We start from the raw sequence: 18632 nt of genomic DNA on the forward strand, positions 1-18632 counted from the left end.
TAACAAAACAATACAATGGGGAAAGAATAATCTTTCAACAAACGATGCTGGCAGCTAGATGTCCACATGCAAAAGAATGAATTTGGACCCCTAACCCACAACATACAAAAATCAACTTTGAATGGATCATAGACAGTCGTAAGAGCTGAAACTACAAAACACTTAGAAGAAAACAGCTATAAATCTGTGACCTTGGTTTAGGTATGGTTTTTATGCCTAAAGAACAAACAACCAAGGGTAAATTAAAGTATCAAAATTAAAAACTTGTCTACTAAACGACACTATCAAGAAAGTGAAAAGACAACAGAATAGAGAAAAGGTTTACAAGTCATATATCAATTAAGAATTTACCTAATAGCCAGAATATGCAAAGAACTACAATTCAATAATGAAGACACTAACATCCGTTTTTAAAATTGGTGTAGGATTTTATAATTTATTTATAGAAGATATACAGATGGCCAATAAGTGCTTGAAAAGATGTTCAATATCATTAGCCATCATGGAAATGCAAATCAAAACCATGATGAGAAGCCACAGCCACCAGAATGGCTATAATTAAAAAAAAAAAAAATTGGCAAGGACATGGAGAGATTTAAACTTTCACACATTGCTGATAGGGATGCGAAATGACACAGCTCCCTTGGAAAACAGTTGGCAGTTCCTGAAATAATTACACCTCAACTTACCATAAGACCCAGCAATTACACTCCTACATATATATCCATGGAATTGGAAACATATGTTAACACAAAAACTGCATGAATGTCCCCAGAAGCATTATTCATAACAGCAAAAAGGCAGAAACAAGCCAATCTCCATCAATTGATGAATGGATAAACAAAAACTGTTATATCCATACAATGAAATATTCAACCATAAAAAGGAATGAAGTACATGCTACCCATGGGTGAACCTTGAAAACATGATGCTAAGTGAAAGGTGGCAAGAACAAAAGGCCACCTCTTGCATGATTCCATTTATATAAAAGGTTCAGCCCTGACTGGTGTGGCTCAGTGGATTGTGCGCTGGCCTGGGCACCAAAAGATCACTGGTTTGATTCCCATCTGGTCAGAGCACATGCCTGCATCATAGGCTGGGTCCCCAGTTGGGGGCTGTGAGATGTTCCTCTCCCACAACCATGTTTCCCCCCCTCTCTTTCTCCTTCCCTTCCCCTCTCTCTGAAAGTAGATAAAATCTTTTAAAAAATAAAATGTTGAGTACAGGTAAATCCATAGAGATAGAAAGTATATTAGGGGTTCCCAGAGGATAAAAGAAACCGGAATGAACGTGACTGCCCATGGTTAAGGGGTTTCTTTGGGGGATGATAAAATATCCTAAAAATAGATAGTGATGGTGGTTGCATGACTGTGAATACACTAAACACCACTGATGTGTACACCGTAAAGCCATGACTTTTATGGTATTAATTATAGCTCAGGAACATGCAGAGAAACAATTATGACATTTGAGCCTACTGGAAACCTGAATACTGAGTAACTGACCATATTAAGGAAGTATTGTTCATCTTTTCTAGGTGTAATCATGATAATGTGGTTATGCTTTTAAAAGTAGTCCTTACCTTTTGGAGATACTGAAATATTTACAAATGAAATGACAATATCTGAAATTCACTTCGAATAATATGAACCTTCACATTCAAAAATGACTTGTTCATCTTGCACCTCCTGCTCATAGCCATGAGAGGTAACCAAGCTGCCCCTGAAATTTGACTTGGTTTGCACTTTGTTAATGGAACAGACCGAGGGTCTTACCTGGTTTGTGGCATTTGATCCACCTACTACCCATCTCACAATCCCACTCTGGGGAAAGGAGGTGGTCCGAGCTAAAGAAATTATGGCAAAATTAAGGTATTTTATAAATACCTTCAATGTAAATGAAACAGGTAGAATAAAATGTCCCCACAAATTACTCCATCAAGTCAAGCCCTGCCAGAACTATGGCATTTATCAATAGGTAGCTATAAAATAATGGCCCAGGAACTAACCTTAGTTCTTTGGAGTTTACTTTTCAGACCTAAAGCCAAGCCACAAACCATAAACAAACTCAATACCTGGTTAAGAAAGTCACTTCCTGCATCCCAGGTACTGGTTAAGTGCTGCACAATCCAGGAACGCTTCCTTTCACTGACAAATACCCAGAGGGCAGTGTTCCAAAAAAAGGAGAAGGAGGCTGCTAACCTACACCCTGATTGGTTAGCCCCAGCAACCTCCATGTTCCCAAGTCAAAAACACCCCTAAGCCCCACATCTGGGACCGCGTCCCAATGTTCTTGCCGTCTGCAGAGCCTCGGTAAATCTGCCTTTGATTTTATCAGTGCCCCTGGTCTAAATTCTTCTATATCAGGAAACAAGAACCCAAACTCGTCAGCAACATTTAAGCTCTGCTGTGTACTGGTCCTCTAGATGACAGTGGATGTTTTGTAATTTTGGCTCTTAAAAGGGCAAAAGCTGAAATAGTTTTCTAAAAACTTGGAGTCATTACGTATAAAAATGTTATAGGTATGTATTTTTAATTAGAAAAAAAAAAGTTTCAGTCCTGGCTGGGTAGCTCAGTTGGTTAGCGCATCATCCTGATATGCCAAGGTTGCGCGTTGGATTCCTGCGAGAATTAACCAGTGGTCGCATAAATAAGTGGAACAACAAATTACTGTTTCTCTCTCTCCTCTCCTCCCTTCATCTCTTTCAAATCAATAAAAATGTTTCAAAATGGCAAATATTAATTGGATCTAAAATTGGCATCAATTCTTCCCACATACCCATTGAACAACCTTCCCTAGCTGTACTACCTCTTTTGTGTTTTCTTCTCACAAATGGTAAATATTGCCTTAGTTTGCTTCCAAATTTAGATGGCCATGAGAACAAGGAAATATAAAAGTAGATGTAAACATATTACGTGTTTACCAGAGTACATGCTACATTTCAAGGGAGGCCTATGGAAAAATTCAGTTTTGTTTAAACTGCAATGTTTTACTTATAGAATTGAATTTGGTGAGAGTTACTATCAAGTAAAGCATGTGTCAATTTCACATCAAATATATACAGGGACATTTTTCTTATTACAAAATAATACATTATAGTAAAAAAATAGAGTGAAAAAGGATAAAACAAAACCATCATCTTCCCACTACAAGATCATAAGAAGCACTGAAAGTGACTTTATTTTTCTAACTCTGTAACTATGAATAATAGCCGTGTTTTCTAAGTGGGGTTATATTATATATCTTGTATGTAACTTGTTTTTTTCTTGCTATATTATAAATTTTCCATGTCAACATATTGTATATAAATACAAAATAATAAATATACATGGTGTTCAATGGCTTCCCAGTGCTGAAGATGTCCTTTACCTTTATAACCTCGATTCAAGCAGCTGCACCAGAACATACTAGGTGCTGAGAAGCTTGCTCAGCCTCAGCCCCAGTGGAATTCACCACCTGAGGGCGAACTGCCCACAGGGGCAAATACGTAGAACCCCACATGATTGGTGGAAGGCAACAGAGCTGTGTGGTCAAAGTCATGGAATTCAGAGGCAGACAGGACTTTTGACAAGTTACACAACCTCTCTGAGCTCTCGTCAACTCTGTCAAATGCTGATGAAGCGTTCCTTGGTCTCAGAGAGGATTAGATGAGTTGATGCCCTCAAGGTGTTTAGAGGAAAGGGAGCGACACACGGTAAATGCTCTAAAAGCTATCCCCGTACACACTGCCTGGGTTCCAAGCCTGGCTCACATAGAGCTAATGGCCTTGGCCAGTTCTTTAGCCTCCGTGTGTCTCAGCTTCTACATCTGTAAAATGGGAAGAATAAAGATATCTCAGAGTTATTGGAAAGATTAAATGGCACTATGCCCAGCAATAGGAAGCACTCAATAAATAAATTTTGATATCAATATAGCAGCCTGCTTTGAGCTAGAATTAAATTTAGCCCACAGACTTTTTTTTTCCAGTTCGTTTAGCCTTTTAATTCTTTTTTATTACTCAAAAAAGCTTCATTTTTTTAATGAGGCTTTCTGACTGCTTGTGTCTCAACACTGTCCCAACAATCCTCTGCTCCGCACTAAGGAAAGTGCACTTGACCCTGCCACCAACATGCTAAGCGCACATGAATCCCGCATGGCCCTGCTGTCATGGGTTTCCAGTTTAGGGCTAAACTTTAGGTCTCAGAACACAAACTACCTGAAATGGGCCTGGAGACACACCACACGCAGATTTCTGTGCTTTCCCAGCCTTCTTGGTGTAAAGGTAAACGGTTCTGTTACCAGGGGCTCGGGGCAGCCTCGCTTCCTTAGAGGCTGTTTTGCGGGACAGCCTGCGATGGTATGTCAAACGCTGAACCACTGTGAATGCCCAGACACCATCTCCAGAAGAGCCACCCACTGATTCCTTCATACTCCTTCCACCAATGGGTGGGGTCTATGTTTCCTCCCTTTGACTGTAGGGGGGCTCCGTAGCAACTTTACCAATAGTAGATGGCAGAAGTGCCACCGTGCCCATTCTGGGCCCCAGCCACCCAAAACGTAGCTTCCCCAAGGTTCTCATTCTGGAAACCTTGAAGTGTCCTGTTTGTAGCCTGGCTCTCCTGAGACCATCAGGCGGGAGGACCACGTGGAGAGGCCCAGCGGAGCCCGCCAGCTGCCCCTATCAGTGCACCGGGCACGGGAGTGGGGAACCAGCTCGGGCGTGGGTCCTGCAGCCCCGCCCCGCAGCGGTAAAGAGCCGGCCGTGCAACTGTGCCCTCCCCCAGTTCCTGACCCACAAACCCAGACTGAAATGGTTACTAGTCATTGAGTTCCAGAGCAGTTCCCGTTACTTAGCAATAGATAATCACAACACTGATTCTGAAAATCGAAACATTAAACAAAACAGTTGAGAGGGGGTGGGGAGCCTCCAGACTGGGGGGGAGATGATTCATGTTAGACATTCTCTGTTTTACAAAGTGTTCTATAAAAAGAACAGCTTCCTTGTCTGTGTGGACACTGTTTACTTCCTTACTTACTATGAGAAAGAACCGAGGGAAAGGAATGTGCGTTGCCAAAGGTGTTTGAGGTAAAACCATCTTACAGGGAGGGGCCCGCGGGCCCGCAGACGTCAGGCGGGTGCTCAAGGTCTCACCGCCGGGCCCGGGCCGGAGCGAGCGAGGCCTGCTCCGCGGGCTCTCAGGCTTATGCTTTAAAACTGCTTCTTAACTTTGTGTTTTGTTTGTTTCTTTGTTTATTGCACTGCTTTGCAGGAACAAATCTGGTGACATATGTCCACGTTACATATTCAACATACATTGGCCTTCTCAGTAAAGGCCTGAAACAGAATTTTACAGGGGCCCAGAGAACATTCAGGGGCTCAAAATGTGGCACATTAATTACAAAACAATGAAGTTCCTCATCCTTTCCGAATTCATGTATAATGCCAAAATAATGGCTCTTCTTACGTTTTTGCCTCTGTATGCCTTCAACCCGTAATTGTCCTTGCACGCATTATACCCCCAGCATGTAAACATGCAGCAGTTTAAACGAAATGCACATTACAGTTCAGAGGACATAGTCTTTGTTTTTTGTTTTGTTTGATGATCACCAAACAATTTGGACTGCAACCATTCTTTGAAGACATGTATTTTTACAAAAACAAAACAAAACAAAAACAAAAACAAAACTTTCTGTAAGGTTTTTCCCTCCTTTTGTGTGATATGTCTAATAGTCTTTTAAAAGCTGATGCAAGGGTGGGAGGGTGGGTGGGTGGAGATGGAAGAGGGTATGGAGGGACAAATGGTGATGGAAAAAAGTAAATAAACATATCAGTGTTTAAAAAAAATAAAATTTAGGCAGAGACAAATGTATTTGAAAAAATAAATTAAAATTAAAAAAAATAAAATAAAATTTAAAAACACTGAGGCAAAACTACATTGTAAAATGTTAAGTTTAAAATGAATAGTCCAAAAGAATCGCTGCCTTTTTCCCCTTAATTGCTACTCATTTTAGTATAAATTTTAGAAATTATTTTTTCTTAAATTGCTGTTTATTGTGGTTTTTTGGTGCGTCCTCAGGACTGATCCTGAGGTGTGGCTGATTGAGGAGGAAGCGGGGCTCCTGGAGCCCGGCCAGTAGCAACCAGAGGAGTCACTTTAATCCACAGTGCGGATCCCTGCTTAACACCCTCCAACCGCTTCCCCTGTAAAGAGACTCCTACCACCGCCCGCTGGGCCACACCCTGGCCCCACCCCTGCCCCTCTTTCTGACTTCTGGGCTCCTTCACTCACCAGTGTGGCCAGCCTGGCCTTCTTCAGTTTTTAACTTTCTAGTTCTTCAAATGTGACAAACTTCTATGGTTGATATAAATCAGTTCTGGCTATTGTTGGGGGCATAACAAATGAACTCAACATTTAATGGCTTCAAACAATAATAATCACTTATTTTGATCACTAATCTACAATTTGGGCCATGCAAGGGAGGGGAGGCTTGTCTCTGCCCTGCAGGCCTCACAGGACATCATTTCATCAGAGGGCTGTGGGACCTGCCGTCGGCTGGGAGCCCGACAGGGCTGAGGGTCAGGGGCTTTGATTTCTCTCCACGGAGTCTCCCCATGTGACCTGTGCTTCTTCAGAGCGTGGTGTCTGGGTTCCAGGGCGAAAGCCCCAAGAGGGAGCCAAGAGGAGCGGTATTGTTGGCCATAACCTAGCTTTGGAAGTCACACGGTGTCACTTCAGCAGCATTCAGGTCATTGAGGCAGCCGCAAAGTCCCGCACAAGGTCAAAGGAAGAAACATAGACCCCGCCTCTGGATGGGGACTAGAAAGTTCTGGATGGGCAAATGGAACTGGAAATGTTGCAGCCATTTTTGGAAGTACAGTCTGCCACAAACACCCTTCACTGATGTGTGTGTATGTGTGTGTGTTTAAATCCTGTTTATACGAGCACTAGCATGATAAACTCTCTCTAAAGGTTACAGTCTTATGTGCCTTTGCATACTCCACAATTTCTCGTACAGTACTTCACACAAAGCTAATGCTTAATTATAATCTGGTTTTATATGAGTTGTAAGATATCCACGGTTAAGTCAACAATTTTTAAAAAACTAGAACCCCCAGATAATATCTTATCCTAAAAACCACTTGCACATAATTTTATCTTTGATTTTTCAGGCATCCCTTTAGAACCCTACAGTTTTTTCAGACAGTGGCATGAATTTCAACTGTCACGTTTCAGTCCTCGGAGGAAAGGCAGCATGCTGATCAGTTACACTCCCTATCAGTATATTCAGAGTGTGAAAATGAGAAAGGTGGCATCTGTGCTTTAGTGAAGTGGTATCTCTAGTTAACACTTCAGGACCCTATGGCAACAGACTTGGGAGTCAAAAGGTAAAATACAAGCCAAGTCCTGCAGTTAAAGGGCACAGCATCCAAGACTGCATTCTGCCCAAATCAGATGACAATATTTCAGAAATCATAAACACTTAAGGTATTGACAAATGAATCAGTGGACTTTCATGGAAGGTTTGATACAGTGGAGGGTTCGAAACAGACACATCCAGTAAGCATAAAAACAAGCAACAATCCTACATATGTTATTCAGGATGTTGAACCACCAGATTAAAAGAGCATTCCTCTGCCAGTTTTCTCACACTGGAACTGAAGAGAGGGATTATTCTCAAAATAATTGCAAATAAATTAATTGGTTCCATAAGCTTTCAGCATTCACAGGAAACCTCACATGAACTTTCAAAATTTTACAGAACCTGATGAAAGGCAGGTATATTTAACTATAAATTATATTTTCCTCCTAATTTGTCTTTGGTTAAACAAAAGTAGAGCAATATATCTGGATGACAAAAAGTCACACAGAAAAGGTAATAATGAATTAAAAACTAATAAGAGAAGAGGACAGCTGGGAGTTCTGGGCTGGCAATCTGGAAATTCTAGCTGTGCATTGGTCCTGGGGTGGGATGTCCACGTCAGCTCTGTCATGGGGTGTGCTTTGGGCAGGGCACTTCCCTCCCAAGCCTCAGCTCCCTCTTCTGTAAAACGGGCACACGTGCCTATTTCCAAGAACTGGTGTGAGGAGCTGATGACTAAGTCCTGTGCACCTGCTCTGGGAAATGCACAGCATTAGAGCCTTGGCCTCATTGACCAGGATCGGGATCCCCTGGAAGACTTGTTAGACCACAGATTTCTGGGCCCCCGCTCCTAGAGTTTCTGATTTAGCAAGTCGGGGCGGGCCCAGGAATTTGCATTTCTAACCAGTTCCCAGGTGCTCCTGGTGCTGCTGGTTTGGGGCCACCCTTTGAGAACCACTGTCTACATCACACCAAACTGGTAGGTGACTCTCTGCCTGGGGTGTGTCTATGCCTTCTCTTATTGCCCCCACCCCCGCCCACTAAAGATTTTATTTATTCACTTTTAGAGAGGGGAAGGGAGGGAGAAAGAGAGGGAGAGAAACATCAACATGTGGCTGCATCTCATGCGCCCCACTCTGGGGTCCTGGCCTTCAACCCAGGCATCCAACTGGAGATCCTTTGGTTCGCAGGTTGGTGCCCGATCCACTGAGCCACACCAGCGAGGGCTGTCTTCTCTTCTTATAAGGATACCAGTCACATCGAATTGAGGGGCCACCCGACTCTAGCATGACCTCATCTTAACTTACATCTGACTCACCTCTACCAAGACCCCATTTCCAAATCAGGTCACATTCTGAGGCCCTAGGGGTTAAGACTTCACGGTCTCTTTTAGGGGAACACATTTACCCAAACATCCTCCAGCTCCCGGGAAGCCTTCAGCTCAGTACAGCCACAGCCTCCTGAGAGGCTCAGAGCCAGAACCACCCAGCTAATCCACTCCCCTCTCCCTGACCCACAGGCACTGTGTGAATAAACCATGTTTGTGACTGTTTTAAGCCGCCGAATGCTGGGATAACTGTTACGTGGGAATAGGCCAGTAACACAAGGAAGGAGACTCGGCAATGAAGAGTGAGGCTCCGGTCCTACTCATAGACTTTCACGTCACGTCAGCATCTGTGTTCAGTCAGGGCCTCTTTGGACGTTTCACACTACTAAAACTTTCTTAGAAGTTTTGTAATACATAAATCCACTTTGCTGAGAAAATCTTTGTTGGTGTGGTGAGTGCTTGAGCATTTCTGAATTTCACTGCAAATCCAAGCAGCTGACTCACCGCTGCCCTTCTCTGGGCCCCGCTTCTGTGGCTGGCCCCCTCCTAGGTCCCCAGCTGGCGCCCTGACTGGCTGTTCTTGGGTCAGGTGCTACTCCCGGTCCAATGCACGACGGCCACAAGGCACTGAGCAGGGCCACCTGTGGGTGAGGGGCGGCCCAAGGTGGCTTTCCCTCAGCAGTGGCTGCAGGCAGGCTGTCCCCTTGGGCACTGCCTGGGCGCTGGGACTAGACCGGCTGTGAGCGGGGCGTGGCTTGCCTTCTCTAGGAACAGGCCTTTTTAAGTCCTGTGTGAGCCCAGCTCATTTGTCTCTCACTTCCTCTGTGAGGAAAACCACACAGACTGGCCCAGCTGCTCCTGCACCAGACCGCATGGACCAGGCCACTTCCCCCAAGGCTGACTTGACTGAAAATACAGTTGATTTCCTGCCTCAATGTTATTGTCAAGATTGCCATTTGCTTCCTGAATTTCAGGATGGCAGTTGACAAAAGCATATCACAGCCATTAGTCATAGGCATATTTTTTTTTTTCTGAAAATGATTTATTTTACTCATTTTCCCCTCCTCTACTTTGTTCTGCTGTCTGGCAGCTACTTCTTCTTCTTCTTCTTCTTTTTTTTTTTTTAAGATTTTATTTATTTATTTTTAGAGAAGGAAAGAGAGGGAGAGAAACGTCAATGTGTGATTGCCTCTCATGTGCCCCGCACTGGGAATCTGGCCTGCAACCCAGGCATGTGCCCTGACTGGGAATCAAACCGGTGACCCTTTTGTTCGCAGGCCAGCGCTCAATCCACTGAGCCACACCAGCCAGGCCTACCTACTTATTTTTATTGTAAAAATCATTTTGTTTTACTGCCATTGTTTAGTTCCTCCTAGTTCCTACGTCATGAGCAATTAGTTCTAAATTGTCAATAGGAATTCACTAAGGAAAGTTGTAGGTGTTCCGCTCAGAAGGGCAGAATGTGCATCCAGCAGGTGCTTCGTAAATGTTTACTGGGTCAAGCATTTCCACCAAATCTATATTTAGGTCTAGCCTCTCTGTCTCTTTCTCAGGCTGATTTGAATCATCTTGGCAAGAAGCAACAATATGCATTTTTAAGATAATTTCTGTCCCCTGGGGCTGGGGTAGGGAAGCTAAATGCGTGGCAGCCAACCACATCCGGAGCCACACGTTCCTGCCAGCTCACCCTGCTGGGGCAGCCTGCACCAGGGAGGGCCGGCCGGCTCTCTCATCTGGTGGGAGAGGCCCGCTCCCACTCCAGGGGCATGTCCCAGGGCTTCCTCAGGAATCCGAGTCATTCCTGCTTATTCCCTGAAGACGTGACTCATTCCAGGCCTTTGTGGGCAAGTGGTGAGTCAGCAGGGACTTTGCTTCTTTCCCACATGGATTATTCAATACACAGTTCATGAATGAGAAAACTGGGGCATAACGAGGTGTAAGTAAGTTGCCCAAGGTCTACGTGGTGAAGAGTAAACAGTGAGGCTAAGACAGTGAGCCTGGTCAATCTGACCCTAGGACCTATGTTCTTTACCATCCTGCCTAAAAGCCAGGAGAAGGCCTGGACACTGCACGGGGATGTGGATGAAATTTCATTTTTTACTTCATATAATTATGTTCATGCATATGTTGCTTTTAAAAACCTAATGTAAAAAGGGGACTCTCGCTAGCCCTGGTTGGGTGGCTCAGTTGGTTGCAGCATCGCTCCATACACCAGCAAGTTGTGGGTTCCCTCCCAGGTCAGGGCACATACCTAGGTTGCAGGTTCAATCCCCAGTCAGGGAGCGTACTGGAGGTAACCAACTGATGTTTCTCTCTCTCTCTCTCAAATCAATAAACATACTCTCAGTTGCAGATTAAAAGGGGTAGGGGGGGATAAAACTAAATAGCCACAACATTGAAGAGGCAAACCACAGATGGCTAATTATCCAACCTCTTTAAAAAGTATCCATTTTCCACTTAAAAATGATTGGAAACAGTTATTATGCATAGAGTCAAAATGACTTTGAAATGTCCGATAGAAATAATGTTGAAATGAGTGGCCTAACCATGTCTTCACACACCGAATATGATGATTTCGCATCTGGAACTAATATGTGGGGGTCCTTGCTCTGTACGTGGTGGGCTCTCCAAAACACCAGGTGAGTGATTAAATAAATGAATGACTAAAGTGGGCCACTGTCCACAGCAGTTCTGGCAACTCCTTTGCAAGAGGTACAGTGTCTCTCTGCAAATGGAAGGCCCTTCTCGGGGGCAGGAGGTGTGGCATTGAATTCTACCAGCACCATCCCATCCTGCACAGCTGGACAAGAGCAGGCCCTCGCCCAAGGCTAGCATGATTTATGAAGGTCCCTGGAATCCCGGGTGAGCCACGCTGTGTGGAAGGACTCCTATTACTCATACCTTCCTACTGCTGCCCCTCTCTTCAGCACTTTTTTCCATTGCCCCTTCTCTCTGGGGCGCTGCATTCCTTCTTTCCAGTTATGGTGAGTCCAGCTGAACACATCCTGTTTACTGACAGAAAGGCAGATGTGAGGAAAACTGCCCTTCTGTTTGTACAAGCTGCTTCAAAAGCCACTATTCTGGTGTCGCTGGTGGCTCTGCTGTTACCATTTCCTCTGGATAGAAGAGGGCCCCACGGAAGCCATTTCTGTTGCAGCTTTTGCTTTGAGAGTTTGTTTCTTGTCTTAGAAAATGTTTGAGGTCCTGGGTGTCACTGATCAACAAAACAAGAAAAACACACACCCCCCTGTCTTGTGGGTGTGTAAAATATAAACTGTCACTTACTTTGTTTTAGCTCTTTTTTTTAACTCCTCACCTGAGGATGTGTTTATCGATTTGAGAGAGAAAGGAATACTGATGTGAGAAACATCCATCGGTTGCCTCCCACACATGCCCCAACCAGGGATCAAACCCACAACTTAGGAACATGCCGTGACTGGGAATCGAATGCACACCCTTTTGGTGTACAGGACAATGCTCCAAAGAGCTGACCCACTGCGCCAAGGCTGTGTTAGCTCTCACAACTAACTGTGTAGCAAGAGATTTGCTAGAGAAAAGTGTGGCTTGGAAAAGATAGATGCGGGTAGAAAATACCAGAAAATGTCGCAATGATTTGCATGTAAGAGGAAGAGACACAGGGTGGAATCTGCTTCCCCTATTTCTTCCCACAGCTTCCAGGATGGCCAGAGGTGGTCCCAGTGCTGTGAGCTGTGGCCTAGGCAAGTTCGGGGCCATCCGCACGGTAGCCAGAGCCCTGTCCCTGGTTCTCAAAGTCCCTCTCATACAATCGCCCATAGAGGGCTGCTGTCACCAGGCCAGAGGACAGTCTACTCTTTCTCAGGAAATAGTGGTTGTTCTCCCACCCGAGCTGGTCAGGGGTTTCCAGGGTCATGCCTGAGGTCAGAAACAGAGGAAAGATATAGGGTGTGCTGAAGTTTCCCCACAGGTGAAAATCAAATAGCCCCGTGGCCTCTGTGATCTCCTGACCACAGGTGTCAAAGCCGCGACCCCCACACTTGACCAGGGCGCAGACTTGCACATAGTAAGTGCCATGCACGGTATGAAGGCCATCGAAGACCCCCAGGGCATACAGCTCTTTGGACAAAGTGGGCCTCTGGTAACGTAAATAACAGCAGAGGCCGTTGGCACAGACACTGAGAGAGCCTTCCCTTCCCCACACGGGGACCAGGGTGAAATTGTCATACATCATCTCGGAGTGAAACGTGGGAGGAGCATTCACGTTCCATCTGGTGGTTCCATTACAGTGGACTTCCTGAGAATCCCTCTCACAATATGGGTCACCTGCCAAGATTTTTAAAAATTCACTATGGGATGGGTCCATTTTATCTGTGGTGTTCTCTGTACCCACAAGGCCCTGTGGATTTTTGGCTACCTGGGCAATTATAAGGTGACCTGTGAAGTGTTTCATGTCATGGTGCCACACGGACTTCAGAGGTGAGTGAATGCCGCTTCCGGTCATGCCCAGAGCTGGGTGGTGGATATTAGCGGCCAGGAAGTTGACACCAAAGGCTATGGCGAAAGCCCTCTGAATCTGAATAGCCGTCAAGAGCGGGAGCTGGTTCATCCAGGCGGCTGGATACACAATGTGCTTCACCCCAGTATCTCTGAGCAGACTGACGGCGGGGTGGAAGAACAGTATGTCAAAGCAGGTGAAGATGCCAAACTTGCCAGCAAAAGGGGTATCAAAGGTAATGTAATCCACCTGGTAAGGGGTATCAAAAGCTGCCTCAAAATAGAGGTTGTATTTGCGGTAGCGGTCTACGAGGGTTCCGTTGTTGCTGAACACGACGTTCGTGTTAAACTGGTATCTTCCATCCCTCGGGCACCTCGGGTCACTGCTAAGACAAGGCTCCTTCGTCCCAAGATTGGCTACCAGGAACATGCCTCCCTTCATGGCCATACAACTCAGGCGCTGGAGGACCTAGAGGGGAAAAGAAGGAATAAATAATGGTATAAATAAATGGATTTTTAAAATCCTACCTTTTACTTTATAATTTTTAAGTAGAAAAGTAGCTGTATTGTGTCCATAATATATACATAACTAACCTAAATCAATTAAAAAGCAACCACTACTGAAAGTGTACAAAGGATATGAAGAACTCGTAAAATAGATACAAATGGCCAACAAACATCCGAGAAGATGGTCAACCTTATTAGTACTAAGGAAATGCAAATTAAAATAATGAGATATATTTTTCACCTTCATAATATTGGCAAAAATGCAAAAGATTATTCTATTTTACGTTGACCAAAGGCTGAGAAAACAGGTACTCATACACCACTACTGGGAATGTAAAGCGAAATCAAAATCTTTTAAAGCGGAAATTTGGTACTCTTTAAAATAATTTAGGAGAAGGCTGGAGGTGGGGGGGACGTGGAGGGTTTGTGCAAAAATAAAAGAGAAAGGACTCACGGATGTGGACAACAGAGGGGTGACCGCCGGGGGACGCGGGCCTAAGGGACATGCCGGAGGGATGGGGGGATAGATGGTGAGGGATGGACACCTGACTTGGGGTGGTGAACACACGCTACAGTGTACGGATGGTGTGCTGTGGCATTGTGCCCCTGAAACCTGCATAATTTTGTTAACCAATGTCACCCCAATAAATTCAATTTTTAAAAAAAATTTTAATGTGCCTATCCTTCTGCTGAGAAATTCCAGTTCTAGGAATCTCACCTGACAGAAAAACATAGACATTTTACAAAAATATGTGTATTCATTGAGACATTGTTTATAATAGCAAGAGTTTAAAAAAAAAATAAGCCTATAGCATATTAAAAAGAAAAAAGAGGATGTCAATTATAAAACGCACAGAGAAGAAGAGATATTTGGAGGCACATCATATTGTTGATGGCAGTTTCTCTAGGAAGGGAAGCAGGGTGAGGGTTGGGGTGCGGTGACAGTGGGCTTTTATTTATTTTCTGTTTGTCTTATAAGCATGTATTCATACATTTCTTGTGTAATTAATAAATAGAACAATCCATCGATGAGTAAATGCTTCGTTATATCAGACATTCTTTAACAGGATGAATGTGTGGCACATGGAGTTTGAGTTTCATTTTTAGGATCCCAGGGTCCCCTTTCAGTCTCATGTAACATGCCTTGGCTTTTGGCCCCTGGCTTGGTTCATCTCTGATGCCTTCAGCCTACAGAGGAGGAAGTCTGGGATGCTCACACACCTCCGTGTCATTGAATCGACGGGGCTCCAGGCATGGGTTCCACCTGACCAACTGGGGAGATGGCATGAAGTCCAAATAGGGGTAAATGGATGTTCTTGTAAAGTTGAATCCATGAATACCATCTTCTGGAAACACTATAATCTGTACACCCTGTAAGTCAAAAACATCAAGATATGTTATCAGATAATGGGAAGCACCACTTCATTCATTTATTCATTCCTTCATTCATTTACCTGAGAGCCATCAAGCAATTGCTGTGTACCAGGAACCAGAGGTTAAAACAACGGCGGCTGAGCTCTCATCAGGGGACCTTAGTCTGAGGGAAGCCACCTCACTTGGCTTCATTCTGAGGGAAGGAAGGCAAAGTCCTCTGGGAACAACCATGTACCTGGGGGCATGTCCAGGGAGGGAGGGTTGAAGGGACCAGGGGGTTGCCAAGCAAGCAGTCAGGGTTCCGGAGTTCGTGGTGGAGCAGCGCGAAACGGGGCCAACTAGAAAAGGTCTTGAGTACTGGGCTCATTAACAGACGTAGTATCTCCAGTCTGTTGGTTCATGTGGCGTTCAAATCAGATGGGGGACTTCTGGGGAAAAAACCAACAAAAACACTCTGTGTGTAGGAGTGATGCTGGTGCCCACCACAGGAAAGTCTGCTTCCATTGATCGTGGGTGGGGTCCTGGCAACGGTGTTTGTTTAATTGCTCCTAGGTGACTCTAGCACAGCTAAGGTTGGGACCCACTGGGCTGGTGTTGGTTACAGCATAGAAACAAGGACTTGCTCTACCATGTAATTCTCCAGCTGGGAATTAGGAGGCTCCCTTCAGAATCCTCACCACACCGCAGGCCTTATCCCCAACCAGGAGACACGTGGGCCCCCTGTGGTGTCTGCAGCCGCCCAAGAAAATCCAAACAGGGCGGCCCTCAGCTTTCCGTGCCCGGGCCTCCTGCTTCTGCTATTCTCCACTGAAACGGCTTCAAATGTCAAGCCTGGGACATTGGCCCAAGTGGAAGGGGCGGAGGAAGGCAGGGAAGGCATGACTAGTCTAAAATAACGGGCAATTTGAGTCACTTATTTCTGGAATGCACTGAAAACTTTCTGTATAACTTTTTTTCCCCTGGTTACAAAAGCTTCAAAAGTTTAACTGTAGAAAACCTGGAGACGAGAAAATATAAAGTAAAAATTCATAATCCTACGACATAAAGATACTTATTGTTAATATCGTGAATATTTTCACTCTCTGTTTAATTTAAAAATATATGGTTTTCCGTCTTGACTTTCTCACTATATAAAACATCAAGACAAGAAAGACACCTTCAAAAATGTAATTCCTAATGGCCCCATTTAATTTAAGAGGACACCACAGTTTGTCCTCTATTATTGAACAGTTGAATTGTACTGAACAAGTGGAATATTCCAACTTGTTATAAAAAGAAAACTATGGCGACCATCTGGGTACAGGGTGTTCAAAACACTTAATGAATGAGTGCTGTACACAAATCTTTGTTTGGATCTCTGATTATTTTCTTGGAATAAAATCTTAAAAGTGAAAGTACTAGGTCAAGGGTATAAGTTGTATGGTCTTTTTTTCTTTTTCTTTTTTAAGTTGTGAGGTCTTAACATACATTGCCAAATAGCTTTCCAGAAAGACTGTACAATGTATACTCCCTGTAGCAGAGGGGGGAGTAGCCATCTATAGCACAATGTAAAGAAAATTTTTTGCAAACTTGTAAATAAAGCAAGATGAGAATGTATATCTTTCCGAGATATACCAGGGTACTAATTAACCTCACTCAAAGGCTACTTATCTAAGCAATGTACCACAGTGTGACTTTCCTAGTTAACAACACATTACACTAATGATTATGATTTTATTGCCCTGCAGGACGTCAGCTAGTTTAGTACCTATTGACAAATTCATTTCAACATTCATTTCTCTGACTGACACTCAGTATTCTCTGTTGAACCAGCTCCACCATCTTATTGGTTCCTTCATAAATTAATGAGTTAAATAAAAGCCTTGACACATGTTCATTCCATGTTTGTAGGACTCATGTTTTTAACCTTTTGAAAATTATACTTGGATAATTTCCTTTAGTAAAAACAAAACTGTGAGAGCATTGAATTTTTTAATAGAAAATGAAATTTAAGTTATCTGTAGATATTAGATTAATATTAAAATTGCATTGGATTCCCTGAATATGTATCTGCCAGGAATGAGCAGGAACCAAACCTGAGCTGGGGCAGAACTTTGGGTCTGATGTGATTGCCAGTCCTTTCTAGGGACATTCTAGGAAGGAACATTCCTAATAAAAGACTTGAGCAATTTTCTGATAAACTCAGTGAGTTCAAGAGCTCCTGCAGTTACGGTTGACAACCCAAGTGACAGCCGTGTAAAACCTGTGAGTTGGACTCTTTTCTTCCCTATAAACACCTCTACCAAGGGAGGAATTTTTCAATTGGTTTGTTCAGGAACCTCTACCCTTATCACAAGTTCGATATAAAACTCTGACACATGCTTTGCATCAAAATCTTAGAAGTTGCTTTAACACATATAATTACACAGGACAGCCAAGATATCTATAAACACTATAAACACTCAGATCTGCCCTGGCCAATGTGGCTCAGCTGGTTGGGCATCGTCCTGTGAACTGAAAGGTCACCAGTTCGACTGTCAGTCAGGGCACGTGCCTGGGTTGCAGGTTCAGTCCCCTGGAGCACCTACCAAAGACAACCAATTGATGTTTCTTGCCTTCTCTTTCTCCCTCTGTCCCCTCTCTCTAAAACAAAAAATAAAATGTTTTTAAAACATAAAAACACTCAGGTCAGTAGCTTTGTCCCTGCTCCTGGACCACGAATAGAGAAGGAATGCTGCTTTGGAGCCAGCATGGGTTTGACAAAAACATGCTACATGTTTCATCTGGGGGCAGGTTATAAAACAGAGAGGGTGGCTACAGTCACAGTCTCTGGGTTTCCAGATGGCAGTCGCCAAGTGTCGTAGATGGTCTTGTGGGCAGGGTGGAGTAGAGGCGGGTGACATTCAGTGTCATGCAAGCAGACACCTCTGTGCAGAGAACGCTCTGGGGCGGATCTGCGTCATCAGGAGGTCTCAGGGCAGAGCCTGGGGTGTATTTATATGTAGATATAAGTGAGGTGTCCGTTAAATGTGTGAATGATGAGAAGGTAACTGATATGCTGAAATTTCACAGCATAAATGTGAAGTCTTGCTGTCACGTTAAACAAATTCCATCAGCACAGGAAGGCAATGGTGGCATCCATTGCTTGTCTGTGTGTGTGTGTGGAAAAGGCTCAGAAGTTTAGTTGACAGCGAGTGCCTTACGAATGCACAGTGAGATGTGGCTGCAGAAAGCTTTCTGGGGACAAGAATAGAATGAGAATGGAGACAGATCACCTCCGCCCTGGCCTCAGGTAGAATCAGGAGCACAAAGACAACTAGGAAGGTCTGAAAACCTCTCTCAAGGAACTGTGGGGTGGAACCAGTGATGCATAGCCTGGGGGAGAGCTGTCGGGGTGCGGGGTGCCCAGGACCGGGGACGGTGGCACACACGGTGAAGGCCTGAGCCTGTTCTGTTTAGCTTGGGTCCATGGGTAGTTGTTACAGGGAGGCTGCCTGTTGCTCACTGAAAGGAAGACCTTTCCAGAATTGCCGGCTGACCTCAGGTAGAACCAGACCATCTGTGAGGCAGGAGATCTAGGCCATTGAAGGTGTTCAAGGAGGGCCCTGGCCAGTGCAGCTCATTTGGTTGT

At 44.4% G+C, this 18632-nt stretch overlaps 1 protein-coding gene across 4 annotated transcripts in view; it reads right to left on the bottom strand.

Annotated features, from left to right (window-relative positions):
- Positions 1 to 9688: 9688 nt before the first annotated feature.
- BTD (biotinidase) overlaps positions 9689 to 18632 on the bottom strand; it is a 32550-nt gene continuing 23606 nt past the window's right edge. For all 4 annotated transcript variants that reach the window (XM_054595446.1, XM_054595447.1, XM_054595444.1 and 1 more), the window contains 2 exons: positions 14870 to 15019; positions 9689 to 13610 (listed from right to left, as the gene is read on the bottom strand). In XM_054595446.1, the coding sequence (XP_054451421.1) occupies positions 12384 to 13610; positions 14870 to 15019 (1377 nt within the window). In that variant the 3' untranslated portion in view covers positions 9689 to 12383. The remainder of the gene's footprint in view (positions 13611 to 14869; positions 15020 to 18632) is intronic.

This window comes from Pteronotus mesoamericanus, unplaced genomic scaffold (assembly GCF_021234165.1).
Source record: "Pteronotus mesoamericanus isolate MK-2021 breed Mesoamerican mustached bat unplaced genomic scaffold, CSHL_Meso_final scaffold_54, whole genome shotgun sequence".
Taxonomy (NCBI): Eukaryota; Metazoa; Chordata; class Mammalia; order Chiroptera; family Mormoopidae; genus Pteronotus; species Pteronotus mesoamericanus.